The 22,552-nt window shown below is 45.2% G+C and overlaps 2 protein-coding genes across 2 annotated transcripts; both read left to right on the top strand.

Annotated features, from left to right (window-relative positions):
- The first annotated feature begins 5,509 nt into the window (after nt 1–5,509).
- On the top strand, nt 5,510–12,405 carry LOC128873377 (uncharacterized). Its single transcript, XM_054116929.1, has 3 exons — nt 5,510–5,939; nt 9,461–9,538; nt 10,833–12,405. Exons 1-3 carry the CDS (start codon nt 5,769–5,771, stop codon nt 11,742–11,744), a joined length of 1,161 nt encoding a protein of 386 aa, XP_053972904.1. The 5' UTR covers nt 5,510–5,768; the 3' UTR covers nt 11,745–12,405.
- A 1,098-nt stretch (nt 12,406–13,503) lies between these two features.
- LOC128873475 (protein jagged-1-like) lies at nt 13,504–17,560 on the top strand. The gene is made up of 7 exons (XM_054117080.1): nt 13,504–13,640; nt 14,183–14,286; nt 14,655–14,811; nt 15,349–15,471; nt 15,916–16,046; nt 16,524–16,800; nt 17,054–17,560. The coding sequence occupies exons 1-7, from the start codon at nt 13,504–13,506 to the stop codon at nt 17,370–17,372; spliced, it is 1,248 nt and encodes a 415-aa protein (XP_053973055.1). The 3' UTR covers nt 17,373–17,560.
- The last annotated feature ends 4,992 nt before the right edge of the window (nt 17,561–22,552 follow it).

Below are 22,552 nucleotides of genomic sequence, written 5' to 3'. Positions count from 1 at the left end.
TGCTTTATCGCGTGCGTTAGCCGACAGAACAATTTCTGAGGATCGTGAGACGGAAAGGTGCGAGGTGTCCTTTAAGGCTTTCATGGCAATTTCGCGCCACGATGGAAACTAGGTGAAGCTTGGCGCTGTCGATTTCAGGTGAACGCCTGGAAGAATTTCATCCTATGATACACGTCAGTGCTTCTCAAATTTCACCTTTCAACGCGTTAGATAGAGCGTGCTGGACTTTTGGATAAGAATTAAATTATTTTGGTGCTCCAATATAATGAAAAGTGTTTGTATACCTTGTTTACCGAAGCAATGAACAAAATATTCAGATCTTACCAAAGTTAACGTCATGCAGGAATCTGATATTAAAATGTTTTCTATAATTACTAGGAAACGCAGTGGGACCCCGTCAGGGACGAATGCAGAATAGAAACGCGCTAGAATAATATTTGAGGAAAACAGTCCGTCGGTCGAACGCAGGGATTAAGACTGTGCAAGCAGAGCGAAACGACGCTCAATATTTTTCCAGGACAGATAAGCCTCGAGTTCGACGGTGCGCAGCCCCGACGTTTGACAATCCGATCTGCAAACTCCTTTTGTTATGCACCACGTTCTTTATCCACGTCGAGCTGCGTTCACACCTCGAGATTCCCCTGTAAACTTTGAACGATGTGTGCGCTTAAAACTGTTTGGAGAACTAAGTTTTCTCATTTATTAACGGCAGCGGACGAAATTTTTAACGAGAATGTACTTTTCGCTGTACATACTCGTTTCTGGCACAGACGATATCAAACATTTTTGCTTCTTTTTCCAATCAATCACTCCCTTTCGTTATTCGTTTTGCAACAAAAGGTGGTCTAAAGGAACGCACATACCTTGTCCTTTTCCATAAACAGTTTTCCTAAACCCAACGTCCTTCAATGCTCGCAAGTCTTTTCAATTCAATAAAAATATCGCAGACAATTACATCAGCTTTCCATAGCCACGAAGTTTCTAAAAACCAACCCAAGCCTCGAGTAAACAATTTAGCGTCGCATTACACCTACACAGGAAACGGAACCACGTTTTCCAACATTTTCGCGCTAACAGGGCACTATTGTCCTTTTCTGTTCGAAGGTGGTCCTGGACGCTCGAGACTCGAACTGTCCAACCCCCAGAACGAAATCCCTCTGGAGAGTTTCCCCGACGCCATAGGTGCGAGGTGTTTTCGTAGGATCCTAAATCCGTGACCGTTTCTTCCAACATTCCTCACCTTCGCCTCACGGTCCACGACCGACCTTCTTTTCCGAGCAAGCAACTATCGCCGCCTAACATCTCTGGCACGATTCGTCCGTGTATTCCCGCGGTCGTGGTTCCCCGTGAGCATTGTTTATCGACCATAATCCCCGACTCGAAGGATTACGCGAGTCTCGATTTTCCGTCAGATTGCGTTCGTCCAGGTCGAACACGACCACCGACGTTTCATCCCCGTAAGGTGAGAGGAGAATTCGAATCGGAACCACGGAGACGCACATTCGTGCTCCGAACGACGATCCTCTGATCTTATCCGCGCTCCTGTCGTCGAGTTTCGTGAAAAGCCGGCTTTTTGTTCGACGAGAAGATACGTGAATAATAGTTGAAACCGCGGTGAATAATAGTTTCACGTCCGCTCGTTGCGTGAATTCTGCCCTCGGTTTTTTTTTGGAGTTCTTTTTCTTTGGGGACTCGTGGCACGGAATACATATTGTTGGAAATTTTACTCTGGTCCCAAGATGAAGATTATAAACGTAATCGCGGTTTTACGAGGAGGCTACGAATTGTAAGTCCCGACCACAGATGGACCAGAAGTCTTACGTAGATGAAAATTTTATGTAAGGATAACTGTTTTTTTTTTTTTTTTTTAAACTAAAACTGCTGAAAACTGTTGAGCTTTGTTCCTCTTCGATAAACACCGTAACTTGGAAGATATCGTTCCTTGTTAATATGCGAGAGCACCATTTATCAATCGCTCTTCACACGTTATACGACATACTTTCGTAATACTCCTGTCCTTCATCGATCGGCTACAGGAAAATTTATGTATCCGAAATGTTTTGTCTTGTTCTCCCCGTAACAAAGTTAAGAGATAAGTCAATAATGGATGAAGAGAGACCCGATAACGGAAACTCGACTGTATTAACGTGCCTATCGGCCGGAATACCGAATTCATGGCGAAGGTTGGGTGTGTCGAGTCATTTTTCGCGATCTTATCGAAACGACGCGACCCATAAACTTTTTGACGTTTCCATTACGCGACACAATAACACCCCCAGCTCGAAGAGACGATCGATTCCCGTCGTTGGCGAAACGTGTACCGAATTTTCTGTACGGACAGGAATACAAAAACGGCAATGCTCACCCAGGAACGAGAACTCCCTCGGGATTCTCCCCCGATCCGTTGCGGTGTGAAAGCTTTAAATGAGTTTCTGGAATCACGTGCGACGCGTGCCGGATATATTTACCATGGATGACGGGTCGCTCCGCATCCGCAGCAGTAATCGACGATAAATATTTGATTCGTGCGACGCGGAGAGGGTAAGAGTAACCGGTCGCTTCTGTCGATCCAGTAAGATTAAATTTTTGTATTGTCCCTGCACACCCAAACCAGCTGGATCGATCGACATCGTGCGAACAGGAACAATAGCAGAGCAAACTAAAACCGATAGGTGACTTCTTGAGACACTGACTTTATTGAAAAAAATATCTTTCAGACTAGTTTCGTTTGTTTCATCGCGATAGAAATAGTTACACATGAACGTCGATAGGTTTAATGCTAAATTAATTCCTGATAAATGCCTAACAGGCCACCACGGATTTTTAAACCTAGAGAGGCATTCCAGGTTCCTACTTTTAACGATTATTCCCCAATTTCACGCGATATTTGGACCTTCCAACCAACCCTGGCTCGACGGAACCGTTTTCCAAGCGACCGCTGGGCGACGAAGAAAGCGGGCGGCATCCCATTAAAAGCAATTTCACGATGGAAGCTAGTAGCGGCGTTGGTAGAATAGTAAAATCATCGCAACGTCGCGCGTCAAGCCGAGAGATCGCCTCGGTCCAGGTGTGACAAAAAGCCCCGCAGCACAATAAAATGTCACTCGCCATTGAAGGAACCGTTCCTGTCGCTCGGAGCGCCACCCCTAAACGCTGCCTAGATGAATGGCCCTCCTCTATTCGTGGGCCTTTTTCTATTGCCAGCGGGCACAAACGAGCATGAGCGCGGATCAGCGCGTTTCACAGGCAAACCCGCGTCTGAATCCGAGGGATGCAACTACGGCCCGTTTAACGTCACCGTATATTTCACCCCACAATCGTCCTGCGAGACAAATACCCTTATTTGTACACATCCTGTGCATTGTGACGTGTGTATCGCGCGCGAGGGCACCCAGGGAGCACGGACGACTTCCGGTGAATACGTTCCACCTCCTTTTCTTCTCTATTCTCGAGCTCTCTTTCTCTCGTTGTTCTTTATCGGTCGAAATCCGATGTTCTCCGCCTCTTCCTTCTTGGTACGCTTCTGCTGCTTTTATTTTTCGTTCAGGAGAAGGTGGTGGGTGGGGTCGAGATCGTGTACCTGCCGGATGAAAACCATATTGGATCATGCTACGAGACCTTTGATAATGCGTATCCCTCGGATCGCGATCATCCGACACCGATTCGCCTGGATCCTATTCCATCTCGCGGAGCTTGTCGATCTTCCGCCCCTTTTTTTTTTAGAAAAAGTTGTTTATCGAAGACTAGACAAACGTTACGTAAATTTTCCCTGATAAACAAGAAAAGAGAATTTTCCAGTTGACTCTGGAGTCTGATGGACTGATCAAATGTTTGTTTTTGGTCTTTATCCTATCGCTTGGCAAAGGTACTTTTCTTTTAACCGATAGGCTCTTGTTTGACTTCTCTAGATCATCCGTTATTAGATGTATAATTCTACGCAATATCGAAAAAATAATGGCCCAAGAGAAGACGACGCTGTGTCGCAACGCAAGCTGGGGGCGGACGACAGCTAATTGCTGTCAAATTTTTCTTGAACGCCCTCAGAATTTCGAGAAGGGCGGTGATCTTTTTCTCGTTGTTACGACGGATGATTATCTACTTCCTTTCAGCCGGTCTACGTTTCGGAAGGTTCCTCTCGAGGATTATCGATGGGCCGAAACGTATTCTAATAGCGATCTTTATGGACGAACGGAGCTTCCTCGGAGAACGTCTGCCTATATGTATAGAATTTCATGGGTAATACCGAGTCGCTGAGGAAATGCGTTCGCTTCCTGGAAGCTTCCTTCTTTGCTTATTAAACGTAGATCTTACTACTATCCGAATGGAAAGTCCCAAATTGAAAAATAATTTTGCAGATTGGTACCTTACTTTTACCCTCGGGGGACGTCGAGGAATTCGCCCCTCGAACCGATCAAACCACTTTCACGTCGCAAAGAGATCATAATTGAGATTTTCTGGAGGTTAAATTGCATTTTGGCGTTTTCGTGCGACGCGTTAGGGGTTCAAAGGAGAGCGCCGATGTCGTTCGATTCTTGCATCTTCTCCAGGAATTACGAGACAAAAGGCAGGACTCGCGGCCATCGGTGCGTCACAAAGCGACACGATTTCACGATCGAGCGGAGACGAAATTTAATTTGTCCTGTGGAGCAATCTTCCTTCACTTTTTCGTCTTTCCCCCCTCGCCCACGAAAAAGATGGTTCCTCTGTACCAAGACGGCGTTTCTGAACCATATGCCGGGGACCATAAGGCACGTGGATAATTATAGTGAAACACTACGCGGTTGTAATGCGAGGGTGGTTCTCCGAGATAATATTCGCGACGACAGATTGTACGCAGAGCATACCAGGGAAATTAGGACCTACGTTAATCGCTAGGTTTACACTGGAGGAGCTACAGCATCGATTTAGAACCATTGTTGCGGGGAAAACTAGAATTTTCCTCTGGAATATCTGTCGTTACTCCCGAAAAACTACGAGTAAAGTAGATGCTCCTAATTTTGCTATCTCAAATTGATACTCGTAGAAAATTATTATTTCGAGTCATGTACATTGAGCGTAATTAAACTAACAACGTAATGTAGATCTTGGAAGCAATTTATATAATTTTAATCGTGTATATAAATAATTACTTTTCAAGATACCAACAAGCAAACCACGTTTAATTGGTTCAATTATCAAAGATATTAACGAAGTTGCCCGGTGTCGCTGCTTTAAAAGTAAATCCTACAAAACAAAGGTCAAATGAGGACAATTACCCAATCGCTTTCGATGAAACGAAAAATTCCCCCAACTCTTTCCGCGGTCTGGCCTACTTCGCCGTCAGAGAAATAATTCGGGCAGAAGGACGTTGATGCAGCGTGGTCGACCATATGCCGAGGGACGGTTCCAGCCCACGGATAATTACAAGGGATGCTACGCTGCCTTTAGGGGGTAGGGGCGGACTGAAATCCAATGGTGGGGCGCGTGGCTACATAAGGAAGGTACCGACCACCGAAGGGTCGCAGTCGGCTCGAAATTTCGGTGGTATCAAGACCTACGTCACTGCTCGTTTCCATCGACGCGCACGTTCCTCGCAAACGCGATTGTTTACGCGACACGTGAACCGACTAAATACTATCGATAAACGAAACAGTAATATATAAATACGTACGTTGTATCAATATCGCTTAATATTCGCATAAACTAGTGTTCCATTATAGACTACTACAAACTCTTGCAACAGTGAACTAGTGAGTGCTATAGTCGAAGAGGAAATAGTGTGATTTGCTATGGAGATTTCGTGGTTCCTGTTGTTCACCTGGTGCGTCGCATTGGTCAGAGGTTTCGATCTTGGACCGATCGTCAGGATCGCGCAGTGCAGATCGCAGTGCCTCAGAAAGCATACAGTCGATGGGATATGCGATTGGTACACGGGACACCAGCAAACCAGTTGCAGCAAGGTAATTACAGTGCATGTATTATCTTTTTAACATTCGAGTCTTTGTTATACGAGAACTGATATAAACGAAATTATAATAAATTTAATATAATAAATTTAGTCTCTATCTCGCTTCAATCTCTTTATGCTTGTCGATATTAAAATTAAAAGTTTCACCTTAAAATGATATCTGTTTTATTCTCTCGAGAACCATCCAACGTGTATCCCATTCCTTTCATCGTATATCTCCTACACACACTATTCCGCGAGCCCATGTTTTTCTCTCCACAATATCCTCCCCCATTCGAAACGAGAACCGGCTGCAACTCGTCACGGATTTTCGAAGCACCACGTGCACTGGACAGTTCTTTCCCCGTAATTTTCTAAACATATTCGCAATCCGTTACAGAAATAACAGTAAGCAATATTTCGGAGCCAATAATCTTAAAATACAGATACTACTATCGTTCTTATACCGAGCTTGTTTTCCCTATTTATTTCTCCTGTAGCTTTCGTCTCTGAATTTCATTGTATACTATGTGCACATATAATTAGAATTTTACCATACCGGTTTTATGACGCGTTTACTCGCAATTCTTTCCTTCTCGTAACCATCACCTGACGCACACCCACGTGCTCTCTACCGTCCACGACAAATTACTTCAACAATTGCCTCGTTATCAAAGCATAATTGATAATCTTTATTTACTATTCCATCGTTTATAATTTCCCTCTAAAATGGTATATATTACTAGCTTGCACAGAATTCCGCATAAATACCTACCAGAGCAAGACATCGTACGCTCGAGACACTCGACAATTGTCTAACTTTAAATTGACAGTTAGGAGTTAGGTTACAGCAGTCCTTTTTCCGAGTTATTTCCTTTTCTACCAGATGTGTTTCCTCCATTTGCACTCGACACGACGTTTCTAACTTTAACGTGACCCTCTTTCCCGGGTCACCCAGAGTCCCCCCCCCCCCCGTCTTTGAGCCATTCAACGCGTCCTGGAGACCAATTGCCTCGGAAAATCAACAGTCCCGTCGTCGTCTCGGCTCCACCGTCAGACCAAACAATAAACAATCCCCGTAGTCTCGGAAATACCCTTTTGGAAAAATTGTTCGACGGAGTTTCGCGTAGGCGACACGACTCGATCGTCTGGAAATCTGATCGCGGGGACGTTTCCGAGCGACTCCGTCGACGATAAATCTCCTGTGTCGGTTTTATGGGGCGCCGTGGAAAATCATGGTGGTCCCCGCGCCCTCACCGACACCCCTGCCCATCCCTTGAACAGACACGTCGCAGATGGACAGATGGGAATCACGATTAACTCACGCACAATGCGGCTCGCGTGCGCGTGTGTGCGCAGGGCGTTGCTCATTTGGTGTACGGGGGGTGTCCATTAATTTCGAGGAAATCGATGGCATATTGTTCACCCGCGGAGAACAGAAACACGGAGAGTAGGTTTGTTAGCTACGATGGAATAAGTTTTCGAGCCGTAAACTAGCGATTTTATTAGTTTGTCTCAAACGTATGAGAACAACACGAGAGAGGTGCGTGTGATGCTACGAGGTACACACGCCAGGCGTGGATATTATCGAGAAGTTGAGGGAAGGGGCACGATGATCCATTCAAATTTATGCTCGGGAAAGGAGAGTCCTCGAGAGTCGTTTACCCGGGACACATTTGAATAACGATTCTTCGAGGGGGCGGTCGAGCGGAGGTGGCTTAACGAAGGTCGTACGAGGAAACCCCTCGGAGAGAACGTTAGAGTTACGCCCGGATAATGACGATTATTCCTGGGTGGGGAATCTTCGCGCACGATTTGAACCGCCCCCTTCGCGAACGTAATTGTTTCATTATACTTCGAACAATCGGGTACGAATGGGAGAGTAACGTGAGCTGAGATCCAAATTGAAGAGTCTAACGCGTGGATGGGGGACCATTTAGAATTGGAAAGCCACATATTCGCTATTTCATTACTCCTGATGCATCTATTATTAGAATTCCATTTCTATGCTATTACTTATCGTAATATAAAATACAGCAGTAATTTTGTTATAGATTTTCTTCCATATATAGGTTAACCTAATTAAATTTATCTTTAGGGTCTTATCTAATTCTCATCTCTAATGCCCATCTATTCTAATTAAATTTATCTAAGGGTGTTCGGTAATCCCAAGAAGTCAAAGTCTACAGAAATCCCAGCTATAAATACGTGCATCGCGTAATTGCCCAGGCAGGAAAGCAGGTTCTTCGCGTATTTAATCGTAATCGTCTCGATGATCGCGATCGGCAGCTCCCGTTGCTACAGATGCATCTGGTGGCGCGAACGTCGGCGACGTCGTCGCTCCATCAAATTTCATCGAGTGCGACGATGATCGTGCCGTTATCGAGTTACGATCGACGGAGGGTCGTAAAGACTGCGTCCCCTCCCTGGGGGAAATCAATGACCGTGCTGTCGTAAAGTGAAATAAACGGGATAAAAGGACAAACGGAGAACTCTGGACTCCTTCGTCCGAGATGCTCGGGCACCGTTCGACATCGCCTGCGGCCGTTAATTATCAGACAAAAAAACTGCTTTGATCCAAGTAATTTATTTTTCGCCTACACGTATTCTCTAAAGGGATGGAAGTAGAAATTATGAAACATAGCTGCACGTAGTCCCGAAAAGCACAAACCTGAAACGTGTTGAGTTCATAACCGAGCTGTATCTCTAATTTATTGCTTTGTTTAATAATTTACCCCGGAGCAAAGAAGACCGCATCCATCAAAGGATTCGTAACAAAGACTCGAAATTGTCTAGGAGAGAATCGTTCGCCTCGCGATCCCTTTACGCCAGCGAGCGTAAAAAGCTTCGGAAAAAGGAATCCCAGAGACTCGAGGGAATTATCGCGAAGCTGTTAGACGCTGATGTTGCTTTTTTGGGGGTCGTCATTAGCGCGGAAAGAGGGGGGAGGAGAGGGGGCACGGCGTTTCTACGAAGCAGCCGGACTTAGAAGGAACACACCGCGATGAAGGATAATCGGGAACGGAGGGTAAGAAGGGGTCTCTCGTCGAGAGAGAAGAGAAGAAAAAAGAATCTAGAAACAGGGCTCCACGAGGGACGGTACCCCAATAAATATGAAGACAACAACGACGGTGCCTGTTATGCCTGAAACAGGTTGGAGCTAATTCGGCCCCTCCGTCCTCTCCAACCTTCGTCCTTTCTCGCTCTTTCACCGTTGTCGTTCCTTCTTTTTCGACTCTTTCTGGCCCTCTTCGTCCTCTTCCTCTCTGGGTCCGCTCCACCACCCCGCTGGTCCCTTAAATCGCTCGATTCAACGGTCCAGGTCCGATGGTTCTTATTCTCCCGTTCCTTCTTCGCGTTCCTCGGGCCTTTTCATCCCCCTGCGCCTCCCTGCTTGGTACCGTCGTCCTTTTTACTCGCGCGTCCCGTGCGTGCAAGAGCTTTTTGTTCAAAGCTGAAACCCACCTCCCTCTCTTCTCTCTGCCACGCTCTTTCGGTTCTTTCATGTGTTTTTTTTCTCCTTCTGTGTTACAGTGCTGGCAGTACTGCGAGGCCCTCGAGAACCGGTGGGAGAAGACGAGAACCATTTGCGAGGGCGACCAGTATCTACATGTAAGTAAATTTACTGGCGAAGCAGGCTTTTGGATTAGGTCAGCGAGATGGAGGGGAATTCTTCGACCCTTCGGGACATTTTACAGGAAAGGGGGAAACGGCGAACGGAATTGGTGTTGCTGGCAAATTTCTTTTATTTACTTGTCGCCTTTAAACTCGAAATTGTTGACTGTCCTCGAACATCTTTCGTTTTCAAATTGTCTCCAAGGACTACGCGCACTTGGGCCAGGCAAAAGTAATTGTAAACTCGGTGTATTTTTTAAATGATTAAACAATGAACTCGTTACTTGGATACGTTACCTAAAAATTTGAAGATTAGCTCGCCCTTGTTGAAGGGTTAATCGTGAAACTTGAGTCTCACGGTATTCGCGATATTTCCAAGAATGCGCACCTGCAATCGTGTATCGAAACTCGAAACGTAACCGAATCCTCTCGTATTTCGGCCCCTTTCGTGCCAGGTAAACCAAGTTAACCTTCCTCGCGTTCGATTCAGCGGCGGATCGAATCTACAGAAAACTCGAATCGATCAAGCGCGAGAAAAATCCCTTAACTTTGGCCGTTTGAAAGCTAAGGGATGAAAACGAGAGGGGGTATCGCTGAACGGCACCTTGAGACGAGGAGAAAGGTCTTGCGTTGGAAGGGAGTACACGAAGGCCTGGGGATGAGAAAAATCCTTAGAAACCTACCTGTCGGTTTTCACGGAAGGTCGAGCCGCTTTTGCCCACGGTCGAATTTAAAGTCCTCGATGTATCGACCCTAGGCGATAGAAATCTTTTTCAAATATTTGGGGAGCGACTGACTACCAGGTTACGGTGAATGTTTGGATTAGGAGCTCGAAAGAACGGTCTTTCCAGGTCGTCTCTCGAGCAACGATTTTTTGTCTAGATAACGGAATGTCTCTTTTAGAGAGATCGTTAATTATCGTTCGTCTCTAATGTACCTCTCGAAGGACAGATAGCGAGGAGAGATAACCCCACAATCCCAGGTTTCGATTCCTATGAAACTAGACGGAAGCAAAATCGCATTGATGGTCGAACAAACACGGGTTAAATATAGTAATACAATTGAAAGGAATGACCGATATCTTTGGTAATATGTAGATTTAAATTGTAGATTAACAGTATTTGATCATGAAGGAGGTTCTCTCTCTCTCTCTCTCTCTCTCTCTCTCTCTCTCTCTCTCGCTCGCTCGCTCGCTCTCTCTCTCTCTCTCTCGCTCTCTCGCTCTAAGCTTAACTCAGTATTCGAAAGCCACTTTTCCTGGAGACCATACTGACTTTCGTATTTCTTCCAGTGCCCAGCCTGTCAGACAGCCTGTACCTTCCGCAAAACAAGGGTGGAGGAGAAGTACCTTCCCTCGATGCTACCAGCGCCAAAGAAAGCTCCCATAAACGTGGACAAATTCGACGTGTCGGTGGTGATGCGCAGGCTTTACAAGCAATGGAGAGTGGACGGATACTATCCTGGAGAACGCACGCCTAATCTGAGACCAGACACCTGGATCATCGTCGCCGTGGAAGACGGAGTGAGGCACTACAGTTGGCAAGAGTGGGTTCCAACGTTGGAATCGTTGAAAGAAGGCCCCCTGTACGAGGCCACCATCTCCTGGAAGGACGTCCAGACTCAGCTGCAGAAGCAGAAGAACTTGCAGCAGGTTAGGTTCAACAACCGAGTGAGGCAGTTCTTCCTGGAGAAGTATGGAGAAAAAGTCTTGGCGGAGTGGAGGAGCCAAGAGGACTCTCAGATCTCCGACGAGATATTCCGTAGGTTTTTCTTCAGGAGGAAGGACGAGGGTGGCGAAGAGGATCTAGAAGGTGACAACACTCCCTCTACAAGCAGCGCGTACAACGACAAAGTGGACAGGGAGCAATCAGGGAACAAGGAGTCTTACGTGGTGTCCTGGGAGCCAGAGACAGGTGGTCTGATGGGGAACCAAGTGGCAGACTCGAATTTTGCGCAGATTTCTTTGACCCCTGGCACCAAATACCTAGTTAGAATCGCCTCGAACGACGGACCTGGCAGCTTCCCCATCGAAGTGGACACCAGGCCCAGTTCCGTTCAGGCCGAAAGGATAGAGACAACGTTTCAGGACTTGTATCCTTGGGACATCTTCGCAGCCTCGATCGCTGCAGCGATTTTAGTCTTTGTCGTTGGTATGATGAAGGTCTGCAAGAAGAACAAAAGCTACGAAGTGGAGGAAGTGTGAGGGACTAACGAACAATGAAGCATCGTTCAAGACGATGGCAAACTCAGGGATATGTTTTGCTTTAACGCGAGCGAATCCGGCGGATTAAAGGTAACAGAGAGAGAGAGAGAAGATTGTTGCTGGACTGTGCTGCCGTTAGTGTACAAATAGTTGAAACCGTCATTCGAAGATGGTCACGAGTAGTCACTAGTATTTCTCCTTGTATAATTTCTTTGCAAGTAGGTGTGAGATCTTTGTTGACGTTAAGTGAACTGTAAATGTGAACGAGTTTAATGTGCGTACGATGTAAAGTAGTTCTTAAAGTATGTAGACGACCCATTGCGAATTGTAGAGGAAATCGACGGCAACTTTGCAAACGAGGGAAGCAGGAGGTTGGAGCATCGTCCAATCGAAGAAACGTACAAAGAACTTCGCGAGAGATTATAAATAATTGACTGGCCGATCTCGGAAGCAGGATATGTACAGATTCTTCGATGATATTTTTGTACGTATTAAGAGTACTAAATAACTTCTTGCTCAACGCGCAACGAACAGACTGTAAAAGAGTTCCTATCGCCGAGACAGAAAAGCGACGCCGAATCGCGGCGCCAAATCTCTGTATTTATTTGTAAATAGTAGCTCCAAAGCTTGTACAAAGTCTTTAAAATATAAATAAATCACTTCTAATAACATTGATTTTTGTAAAATGTTCACTTCGACTGCAGTCCTTCGGCAGAACGTCTACTTTCCATCGAGGAAACATTAAGGCGCCTTACGGTTTAATCCAGCGAGTCGACGGAATTTTAAGTCCCCACTTTGTCGATGATCCACGTCCTTCTCTACGAATAAAGTTGAATGACGAGGGTTCGTGAGGTTTTTCGTCGAATTTCGAAAGGGTCCGTCGACTGTCTCTTTATATCGAATGGATTTACACCAGATTACGGGAGGATTGAATGTTTCGGTCCGATCCTTCGGACAAGCTGGGGTTTCTGACGTCCGAAAAAGGTTCCCGTTATGCAGGAAGCGCGGAACACGAATTTAACAATCGAGATCGGCTTACGTTTAGCTGGAGATTTAATGAGACTTCGCAACAAATTTTCCAATGGGACTAGATGGAATTTACTTACTTTTACTGTGACAATCGTTACCATCTTGGAACATGAGTGTTTTTTCACTGTGTACTCTGATATGAAAAGTTATACTTTTACGCGATACATAATTTTTTCGCAATTATCAAATGATTATTTTAGGTGAAATTCTCCAAATATAATACTTGTATAATATACAAAGCATCTCCTCTGCGGTATCGCGAGGGTTAAGTACAACTATGAAACTTTGTAAGGGTCATTAAATTTAGTACTCTAAAAAAGAACTGTTATTCTTGAAGAAACGGTAGTACAAGAGTCAATAAGAATTCTTTCAAGTTCCATGGCATACGAAGAAGTTTACGTGTGCTCCCGAGAAAGTTCCAGGACCGTCCATTTCCTTTCCATGGCCGCGGCGAACGCGACGCCTTCGGAGGGGAATGGCTCCTCTCGCGTAGTCGAAGAGGTGCATTGAACTTTCCCGAGCGAATAATAAACTTGTCGTGAGTCGACAAAAAGAAGCCAACGGTGAGCTCAGCAGGCTGTACCAGGCACATGCATACGCGTTTCACACGCGCACCATCCAACACTGGCCGCGATGAAAAAGTGTGCCGTGACCTCGAACAAGGTCCCGTTATCCAAGGCTTCGCCTTGGACGCGGACGTCCTCAGTCTTGACTCGGTAGTCAAGCAAAGATGATACTGCTGGTCGCCTGTCTCAGCCTCCTAATTGGTCCCGGTGAACTGGGAAACCTGAACAATGGCCTATCCGTCGGTGTGACAACTGCTCTCGGCATCGGTGCGTTGCCTTTTGGATTCGCGACAGGACCCAGGTATCACGAATTACTCTTCCATTTCATCGTTTACGTGATTCGATTGACAAAGTTGCTACGCTTTCTTTCGGCGAAGGAGACTTCGAATTCCTTTAGGACAGTAGTGCAAATCTTTATTCCGTGATAGGTCAAAAGAATTAAATAATATTATCTGTAGTCCAGATCTCGGTTTAAAATGTGCGTGAGATTCGAAACTGTCGAAGTGCAAAGGTTAATCACTCAGATCCGTTACTGTTTTCGATCCCTGTCCTCCCTGCAATTTCGATATTTTACTAAATCGATCCGATTATATCCATGACCTAATTTAACGTAATAAGTAGTCGTTAGGTAGTTAACATGCCTTGAATCGAATCTAGAAACGTAATTATAGAAAATTGCACGTAATATGTCATCGCCGAGGATTAGATTGTTGTACCAATCTCTTGCACCACATGATTAATACACTTCAATCGTTAGGTGGTCGAACGGTGTTCCCTTCGTTGTTCGATTACACTCCCGTGTCGCAGTGTTCGGGAAATAATTAACTCGCACACTCTCCGCAGGTACGTTCCGAAATGGAAAAAGCAGGCGTGCGAAATACCAGCCTCTCAGCATCCAAATTCGCACTACGTCTGCGACGAAGCTGGAGAAGTAAAGTGTTTACCAGGTAAAAGTCTAAATCGAACGGTGCCATTAGATCATATTTAGCCATGGGAGAGAAAGTTTTCGACTAAATTTTGGACCGGAGAACATTTAGAACGGAGGGGACTTTGAACGTTTGTTTTCAAACGAGGAAACTTTCTTCCCTTTGACCTTTATGAAACGAGACCCAAGACAATGGAATTAGAAACCAGCTCGTTAACTATCTCTATGTATGTTTGTGCGCTCGTAAACCTTGGACGTTCCTCAAACTTCATAAAAAAAGAAAGAGCGACTCGTAGAATTCAGCATCGACTCTCTGTAGAAAAGCACAATAAGAACCTAACGATACTGGCATTCCTCTTCATATACGATCGTATATTTTTTTTCGCTTAGGATGGACGGGCGATTTGTGCGACGTGCCAATCTGTCGCAAGGGGTGCGACCCTCTTCAGGGTTACTGCCGTCGACCCGGTGAATGTCGCTGCAAATTGGGCTTCTATGGCGAGCTGTGCGACAAGTGTGTAGCTTTGCCAGGATGTCAGCACGGCAGGTAAGTTGTCGTTTCTTTTTCTTCCTCGACAGATGAAAAGAAAAGCACGATTGATCGACGAGGCAATCAACCATATTGGTCCGTTCCTCTGGCCTAGCAGAACCCTTGGAACGAATCGAAACCACGGTCCACTTCCGATTGGGTTTCAATTTCACCCAGAAATATCATATTCCAGCGGCGACGACGCTTTCGACTGTACGTGTCACGACTGCCGACGAGCTGACTCGTCGCTGGACTCCTCAATGCTAACGAGCCTCGGTGGGATTCGTTTAAGGGGCATTCTATCTTAGAAATGGAATAATTCGCAGAAAAAGCCTTAGTTCGCGTTCTCTAGAATGTCCTGACGCTTTAAGAAAAAGAAAAATTCTATAAAGATCGATTTTGTCAACCTTGTATAGCGTCGTAAGCCCTCGATCCGATCCAACCGCGAATTGGACACCGATTTTACCTTGACCAACAACAAGCATAATTTCTAACGTCGATTAGAAAGAATAATACCATCCTTGCGGTAGACACTGAGCGGATTTTCACTTTCAGCTGTAACGTGAGCTTCGAGTGTTCCTGCGATCCTGGGTGGAAAGGCATGTTCTGCTCGGAACCGATCTGCGCAACCGATTGCCTGTCCAGCCAGGGATACTGCGAGAAGCCAGGCGAGTGCAGGTAAAGTGCAACGCGTAATGGCGGAGTAATGAGCGGTTATCAGTCCCGGTAGCGGCGAATCGAAGCAATGAAACCGCCCGTTTGCTCGACCCTCGTTCCATTAACGTTCACAGCTGGTAATTTGGAGCAGGCGTGGAAGCCGTGAAGGCTTTTAAACGCTGCTTTTTCTGTCGATAAAAGAACCACACAAGCTGCTACACATCTATTCCAAGCCAAAGAGTCAGAGATAGAAAAAAATGTTTGCGTTATTTAGTTTGGTATTTAACTGGAGACACGTATTCGTGTAATCCAAGTTTCTAATAGTAGTTAAGATCCTATTGCATATCGTGTCCGAGTAGAAACGATATGAAAACTATATAATAGTCGGATATCAATTATTTAAGACGAAACGGCGACCACTGTAGCTCCGATCTGTATTCTAATTGTTCATTCGGTGTTTTCTAGGTGCCGACTAGGTTGGCAGGGGCCAAAGTGTAAGCAGTGCGCAGTTTTGCCAGGATGTATGCATGGAACATGTCAAGGACCTCTGGAATGTCGCTGCGAGCCTGGCTGGACTGGACTCCTTTGTCAGACACGTAAGTAAACATACTGAATCACTAATTCTGATCACTAACTGAAATTACGTTAAAATTGAATCCAAGTTCTTGTTACCTTATTTACACGATTAAAGTACCTTTCTATCAAAGGTACAAGTCCACTCTATAATAATTCATACCATGTAGCCACCAGTTATCTCGAATATTACATGTATGCGTATACCAGTGTACCTACCCATCTCGTATTCGTTCCATTTCACGATAATTTTACTCGTGCGATGTCACTTTAACACAGCCTTCGTTTTCCCAAGCCCTCGTAGTACTTTCTCTATTGTGGTCTGGTGCTCTTAGGGACCTTTGTCCCGGAGCACGCGATAAGTGACTTATCCATGTATCCGTCCAAGTAGGAGGGGCTCACAGATGCAATCTGATTAATTAGAGTAGCCTCTTCGCGATCCGACAATTTCATTTACCGAGTCTGCTTCGTTCAATTAAATTTGTTCCGTCTCTGCGCAGCGCTCTGCTCGCAAGGATGCAGCCGAGAGCATGGCACCTGCCGTCGTCCAGGAACGTGCAGGTGTCGCGTAGGATGGACGGGTCCTAACTGCACCGAATGCGTCCCTTATCCTGGATGCGTCCACGGGTCCTGCAAACGACCATGGGAATGTCGATGCGAGCCTGGATGGGCGGGCGATCTGTGCAACGAGAAGCTGACTTACTGCGACGAGCATCCAGGAATCTGTCGCAACAATGCAACCTGCATGAGTATGACAGAGGAAGACGGCAATTACAGGTAAAGTTATCGACTGCCGTGGCGACGCTACTTTTCCACTCGATAACCTTGACGATCGAGAAGTAACTCTTTGATCTGTAACAGCGATAACATTCTTAATACATCCAGTAAATTATGGCTAAAACCGCTTGGCTCAAGGTTCGCGTTTAATTTTTCAGAAAGAAAGATTGAAAAAATTGAGTATCTGTTCTTTGGTATCTAAAGTGTTATCGATAGAGTTATTACTAATTTTACGATTGTATTTTGATTGCAGATGCATTTGTCCTCTTGGCTACATGGGTCGTCAGTGTCAAATCAAAACGATGGTCCCCTCGACGGAGCTGATACCTCCGATGCCCGAATCCACGGATTCGGAGATAAAACCGCAAACGATTTCAACGAAACCAGAACTTAATTCTCAAATTGTAGACGACACGGTGAAGGAGGAAGAGCAGACGGCCGAACCTCTTGGACCAATTGTTATCACGGATCCACCGTCCACTATCGATCCCTCCGCGACCGTAGGAAAATGGCCAACCGAGCCTCCGACGGAACCACCCTTCATGGAACTGGACAACGAAAACGAAACGTAGAATACGACGGAGTCTGATCTTTGACCGTTATTTATTTAACTTATTTATTTATTTATTCCAATCGTAATCATGTTTTGTATCGCTTAAAAATTACTTGCAGGCTCCGAATATAATTGACGAAGATTTCTTTTATACGCGAGAGTCTTTTACACGTAGGATAATAAATAAATGGAGTCACAGACGTGTAATTGGGTGTGCGATCAAAATGATCGATCTGCTTCGATCAGGGCGCCGAGAGTTTTGTGCTAACGATCGTTTTGCTAGCTAGGAGCCAATTACTGCTTTCAGCGGCCGCCACGCAAATGGTACGTGCTTAAAGTACCTTCGAAACCCGTACTCCATGGGATCTAAACGCGTGTAAACATTCTCGTGGAACGTTACGCTCCAACGAGCATCTATTCGATGTTACTCGATGCATATTGCGCCGCAGCGTGTGTCGTTTTCAACACACGCGCGGCTAGATCGACTGCCCACGTAATCGACCGTCCGAGTCTCGCTATTCTTACGTAACAAGGTGCATTTTTACCCCTCGACGCGTTCGTCACTCTCAAGTTGAGCCATTAACGAGCTTCAAAGGGTCGCGCTTTTAAAAGCAATTTTGTTAAGGCTATCGATCGAGGTCTGAAATTTTCTGTAACAGCTTCAGGATTTTCCGAAGCAATTTTTTAATACTTTAGGATAGCCGCGAGTATCGTATAAAATACGCAATCGATCGTTTTTCTGTACTTGATAGGAGACTTCTTAATCAAGAATGGTCTAAGACCTGTTTCAGATAGCCGACGCGTCACAAGATGTAACAAATTCGTCATCGAGATAACGCGGAAAAGAGAAAACGAAAGTTCCGAGGGTCTCATCGACCACTGCAATGTGAATTTCGACCTCGTTACAACGCTGTAACTCGTTTACATGCCACGCGCGCGTATTCACGTGTACACAGATAATGAAGCTACATTCTCTCGACCGGTTTTCGTGTCGAGGCACAGAGTATCGACCAGTTCACTTCCTCCATCGAAACAGATCAATCTTTCGAAATTCATCGAACTGGTTTCCGGTTCCGTGACCTTTCCCACGTATAAACTTAACTCTTGCTACTCCGTTACGTGAAAGTACTCCGAGTACATTTATCAAAGAAAATGGTAAAAACCGAAATATGTGGCTTTGAATTTTATTGAGGAAAATGTCTTAAGATTCGAGGATTCATCCGCGTTCCACGACCTGCCCTTTCACGTTTCTTCGATTCGAACGAAACAATCGATGGGAACTCCCTTCGAACTGGTTTAAGTGAACGATAGGAGTAGAAAAGGCGTAAATCGTCGAGCGATGACGACGCGATCCGATGTTCTCAGAAGGACGATTATCAGAGCATGCTACAATACAGGCCGATCTCCGGACGTGCTTCATTAGCCACGATCAAAGAAGGATCGTACCTGCGATCCAACGATGCTGAGTCAGTCGTAAAATTAGTAGACGGTAACGAAGATAAAACGTAAAACTATCCAAAAATTTAAGTGGCGCTGAACCGACCATGCAATCAAACTTCAACCCCCTTTTTATACTCCTTCGCAACGGTTTTTATCGTTGGAAGCTTGAATACGCGGTCGCATAAATCAAAGAATTCTCAACGTTTATCTTTATTTTATTTATCAAAACTAGCAACCAGTTCGCGCGATTGCACTTTTGCATCTGTTAAGTTTCAACAAATATTTTACTTTTAGATGTAAGACTAACAGGTGGCTGTTCTTGTGACATGTTTTTTTATCTTTAAAAAGATTGCAAGTATTTCTCGTTCGCGCCAATCACGAGCAAGAAATATTGACGAATACACGGGAAGGGGAAGTTAAATATTCCGCGAGTGCATGAAATTCCTTGAAACTTGAAATGGACAGACATAGTTGCAAGTTGGATCTAACTGTACGATAACATCGAACGTAATCGGAGCAACAAGAAATCTGATGAAAATTCCGAAGGCAGTGCCAGAAGTGCAACAGTCCTAACTGCGTAATTTAACTCGAAAGACGTGTTTAAAAAATTAGTTTGACTCCCAGCTTCCTGCTTTCTGGATTAACACTTTCGCCGTCGATTTTGATCTTGCTCGAAGCGAGCGTATCGCACAGTTTTGCAACATGTCACATGTTTTAAATCGAGCAACGAAAAAAAAATATTCGACAAAATTAACTCAAGTTCCAATTGACTGAAGCAACCACGGAAAAAATGATTGGTTTGTAAATCCTGGATAAACAACGTGTATGGATAGGGCTGGTTTCAGAGCGAAACGACCTAGATACTGCTTCATAAGGCAAGCCGTGCGCGTTACACCAGAAAACGAGAAACACGCGCAACGAAATCCGCGACGCGTAAAACGCTTCAAGCTTTCCTCGTTATCAACGTTCGAATCTAAGCTGCGCTATCGACCCACTCGATCGAGAACCTTCTGGCGGAGCAATTGGACAAAGCACTTGACCAAATAAAAATCCGAATAGGGGCTCCCATGCAACTTCCTACAGTTCGCCAGATTCGAGTCGTCGAATTCGCGTTCCTTGCCGCCCACGCTGCGGTGAGTATGCTGTTCTAAATTTACACATTTATGAATTGAATGCGCTGCAACTATTCTGTTCACATTTCTATTTCTAATTTACCGTTTTCTGCTCGTCGTCTTTGAAATATAAACGCAAACAGGGTGCTCTGGACAATTCGACAAGTGTCTTCTTGATCAAAAAGTTATTAAGCAGCAAAAATGGTTCTTGATGGTGCATTATTCGCTGTATATATCGAGAAACATGCTAACTTTGCATTTTTACTCTGGGCTCTCGTCCCGCACGGATCGTTAAGTGTCCATTTTCTGCAATGCGGGCTACTGGTTGGAATGGCGAACAGGAAAAGCCTCGAGAGATCGTTCTGGCGGGAGGGAGAGGCTCTCGCGAGCGATTTCCCTTTCAAATCGGTTCGCCCTTCGCCGTTCCCGCGAACAGAAAATTCCAGATCCGCAATTGCACAAATGTTAGACCGCCTTCCAGCACCAGCGGGTCGACGACACGAAAATCGACCGCCTCGTATTCGGTGAAGAAACGCTCTAACCGGAAGGGAAAGGGCGAACTTCCCCTTCGGAACTCACCACGAGGTCCTGTTCAAACGTTCCAGTAAATAGAGGGCATCCGACGAACGATCAAAGCGTGGTCGCGTAATTGCGTTCCAGCGGGTAGGTGTGTGCGTACGCAGGGAAACGTTCGTTCTGCTCGCGACGTACGTTCGTTCGAATTTTAAGTTTCACCTCTTGCAAAATCGCGCTTGGAATGACAAATATTATAATTATCAGTTGTGGAGTAGATCGAGAGGACTAGAAATGTTGAAGAAATAGCAATGGTCCTCCTATAAATTGTTCTTTGACATAGATTCCGATCTTAATATGTAATTACACCTGTTAATTTTGATTGTGAAAATCTGAGTAAAGCACGCGAGTTTTGGCGAGCCATTCTAGGCATGCATTTGACCCGAAGCGTTAATCACCAAATCAGATTTTCCCATTATCAACGCGGGTCGTAGAACTGGTACTGTAATGGATTTTACGTAACCCTTTGATGGCTATCGAGACCAAGCATCTACGTTATGCCAGGCTCCCGATATGGTCCGCAAACGTCATGTTGCGATCCGTAATGCACATCGTATGCACGCACCGATACGCTCGGATGTAATGCACTCTAGTAACCGGCGCGATTGCGTTTCTTTCAGGGTCGTGCAAGGAAAACGGTTCGTGGCATCGTGCGTGAGAGTCGTTTCCCTTTTCGTTTTCATCTGGAGCATTGTCCAGGCTAATTAGAACTCGAACTTCACGACCACTGGGGCAGAAATGTAACAAGGCTGCGCAATGGCGAGTAATGAATACTGATTTCCCTTTTGACTGATCACCGCGCCGGCGTCGGCGCAAACGATTACAATTATTACGCAAAGGATCGAGTCTGGTCACAGCTATTTCGTGCCCGACTCGAGAGCACGATAAGCGTGTGGAAATGGTGGAAATGTTCGATCTTCGACACCGATATTTTCTTAGAAACGATCGAATTTGCGTGAACTATGTAATCGTTTGTTTTAAATTAAAAATCAATGGACGGGAACATAATATTTTCGTCGACAATTAGGCAAACACTCGCAGTTTGGGTCGATTTTTATCGCGCAACGTTGCAACAGAAATATGTAGTCCGACTAGTCGGCGCACGCATCATAATGTGAAAACTCTGATCGTTTGAATTTTACCACATTCTTGCGTTAGCGTTGCGACACGATATCGCGGAAGATCGCAACGCAGACCTCGATTTCGATTCCGACTTTTCTTTGTTTCGACGAACCCCGACGCTCCTGTTTTCCCTTTACGCATCGGTTTTTATTTTATTTGAAACTCGCCAGACTCGAATTCTGGTCCTCCAGCGATCGAATCCTTTTTTTTTTTCAAAAAGGAGAAGGGTTGGGAAGAAGTTTCACCACGTTGTTTGTCGAAGATCTTCAAGGACCTTCGCCGAAAGGAGTCCTTTATGCAAAACGAAAGAGGTAAGAAATTTCTGAGAAGCTGTTTTTCACTAGAAATGTTTTTCAGGGACCATTATTCGGAGAATTCGTTTTTTAATAACAGGTCGAACCACCTTCCGAAATCCAGATGATAATTTCTTTAAATGTTTATATTTATTTAAGATTGCGCGACATGGATTTATATATACAAAGTACAATGAAACAGTGTTTTATTAACTATACCTTTAGAAATCAATGAAGAACGTGCTTTCATCGAACATACGATCAGTACTTTTCCAACTAATCAATAATAACGTGTAATCCTTTGAAATAATAACGCGAACCCATCATTTAACCTTATGTATGCTCGACAGTGATGGGAACGATAATCGGTTTCATAATCGACCGCGTGTAATCGCGGGCGGAAAACATGCGAAATTACACACCGCCGACCCGCTCGCCGTATAATTATCTCGTTATTGATTTTAACTCGGACTACCGTGTAATTTATCGCCGCTTTGTGATAACTTCCAGCGTCGAATTTCTTCGAGAAATCGAGGGGGTTAACAATGCACGCGCGTTTCGTTATGATTCGGTGTACGCGATAGAAAGCGTTTGGGCGCGTCGTACAAACAGCTCTCGACACTTTCGATTCGTCCTAGAAAACATGCGTACGTAACGTG

The sequence above is a fragment of the Hylaeus volcanicus genome, chromosome 3 (genome assembly GCF_026283585.1).
Source record: "Hylaeus volcanicus isolate JK05 chromosome 3, UHH_iyHylVolc1.0_haploid, whole genome shotgun sequence".
Classification (NCBI taxonomy): domain Eukaryota; kingdom Metazoa; phylum Arthropoda; class Insecta; order Hymenoptera; family Colletidae; genus Hylaeus; species Hylaeus volcanicus.
This window is presented reverse-complemented; position numbering and strand designations above follow the sequence as displayed.

Bases quoted from the DNA above. Each gene is read 5' to 3' on its own strand.
- LOC128873377 (XM_054116929.1), top strand. From the start codon at position 5,769: ATGGAGATTTCGTGGTTCCTGTTGTTCACCTGGTGCGTCGCATTGGTC. The intron at 5,940-9,460 runs GTAATTACAGTG...TCTGTGTTACAG, and splicing joins AGCAAACCAGTTGCAGCAAG to TGCTGGCAGTACTGCGAGGC. The intron at 9,539-10,832 runs GTAAGTAAATTT...TATTTCTTCCAG, and splicing joins AGGGCGACCAGTATCTACAT to TGCCCAGCCTGTCAGACAGC.
- LOC128873475 (XM_054117080.1), top strand. From the start codon at position 13,504: ATGATACTGCTGGTCGCCTGTCTCAGCCTCCTAATTGGTCCCGGTGAA. The intron at 14,812-15,348 runs GTAAGTTGTCGT...TTTCACTTTCAG, and splicing joins CCAGGATGTCAGCACGGCAG to CTGTAACGTGAGCTTCGAGT. The intron at 15,472-15,915 runs GTAAAGTGCAAC...GGTGTTTTCTAG, and splicing joins GAGAAGCCAGGCGAGTGCAG to GTGCCGACTAGGTTGGCAGG.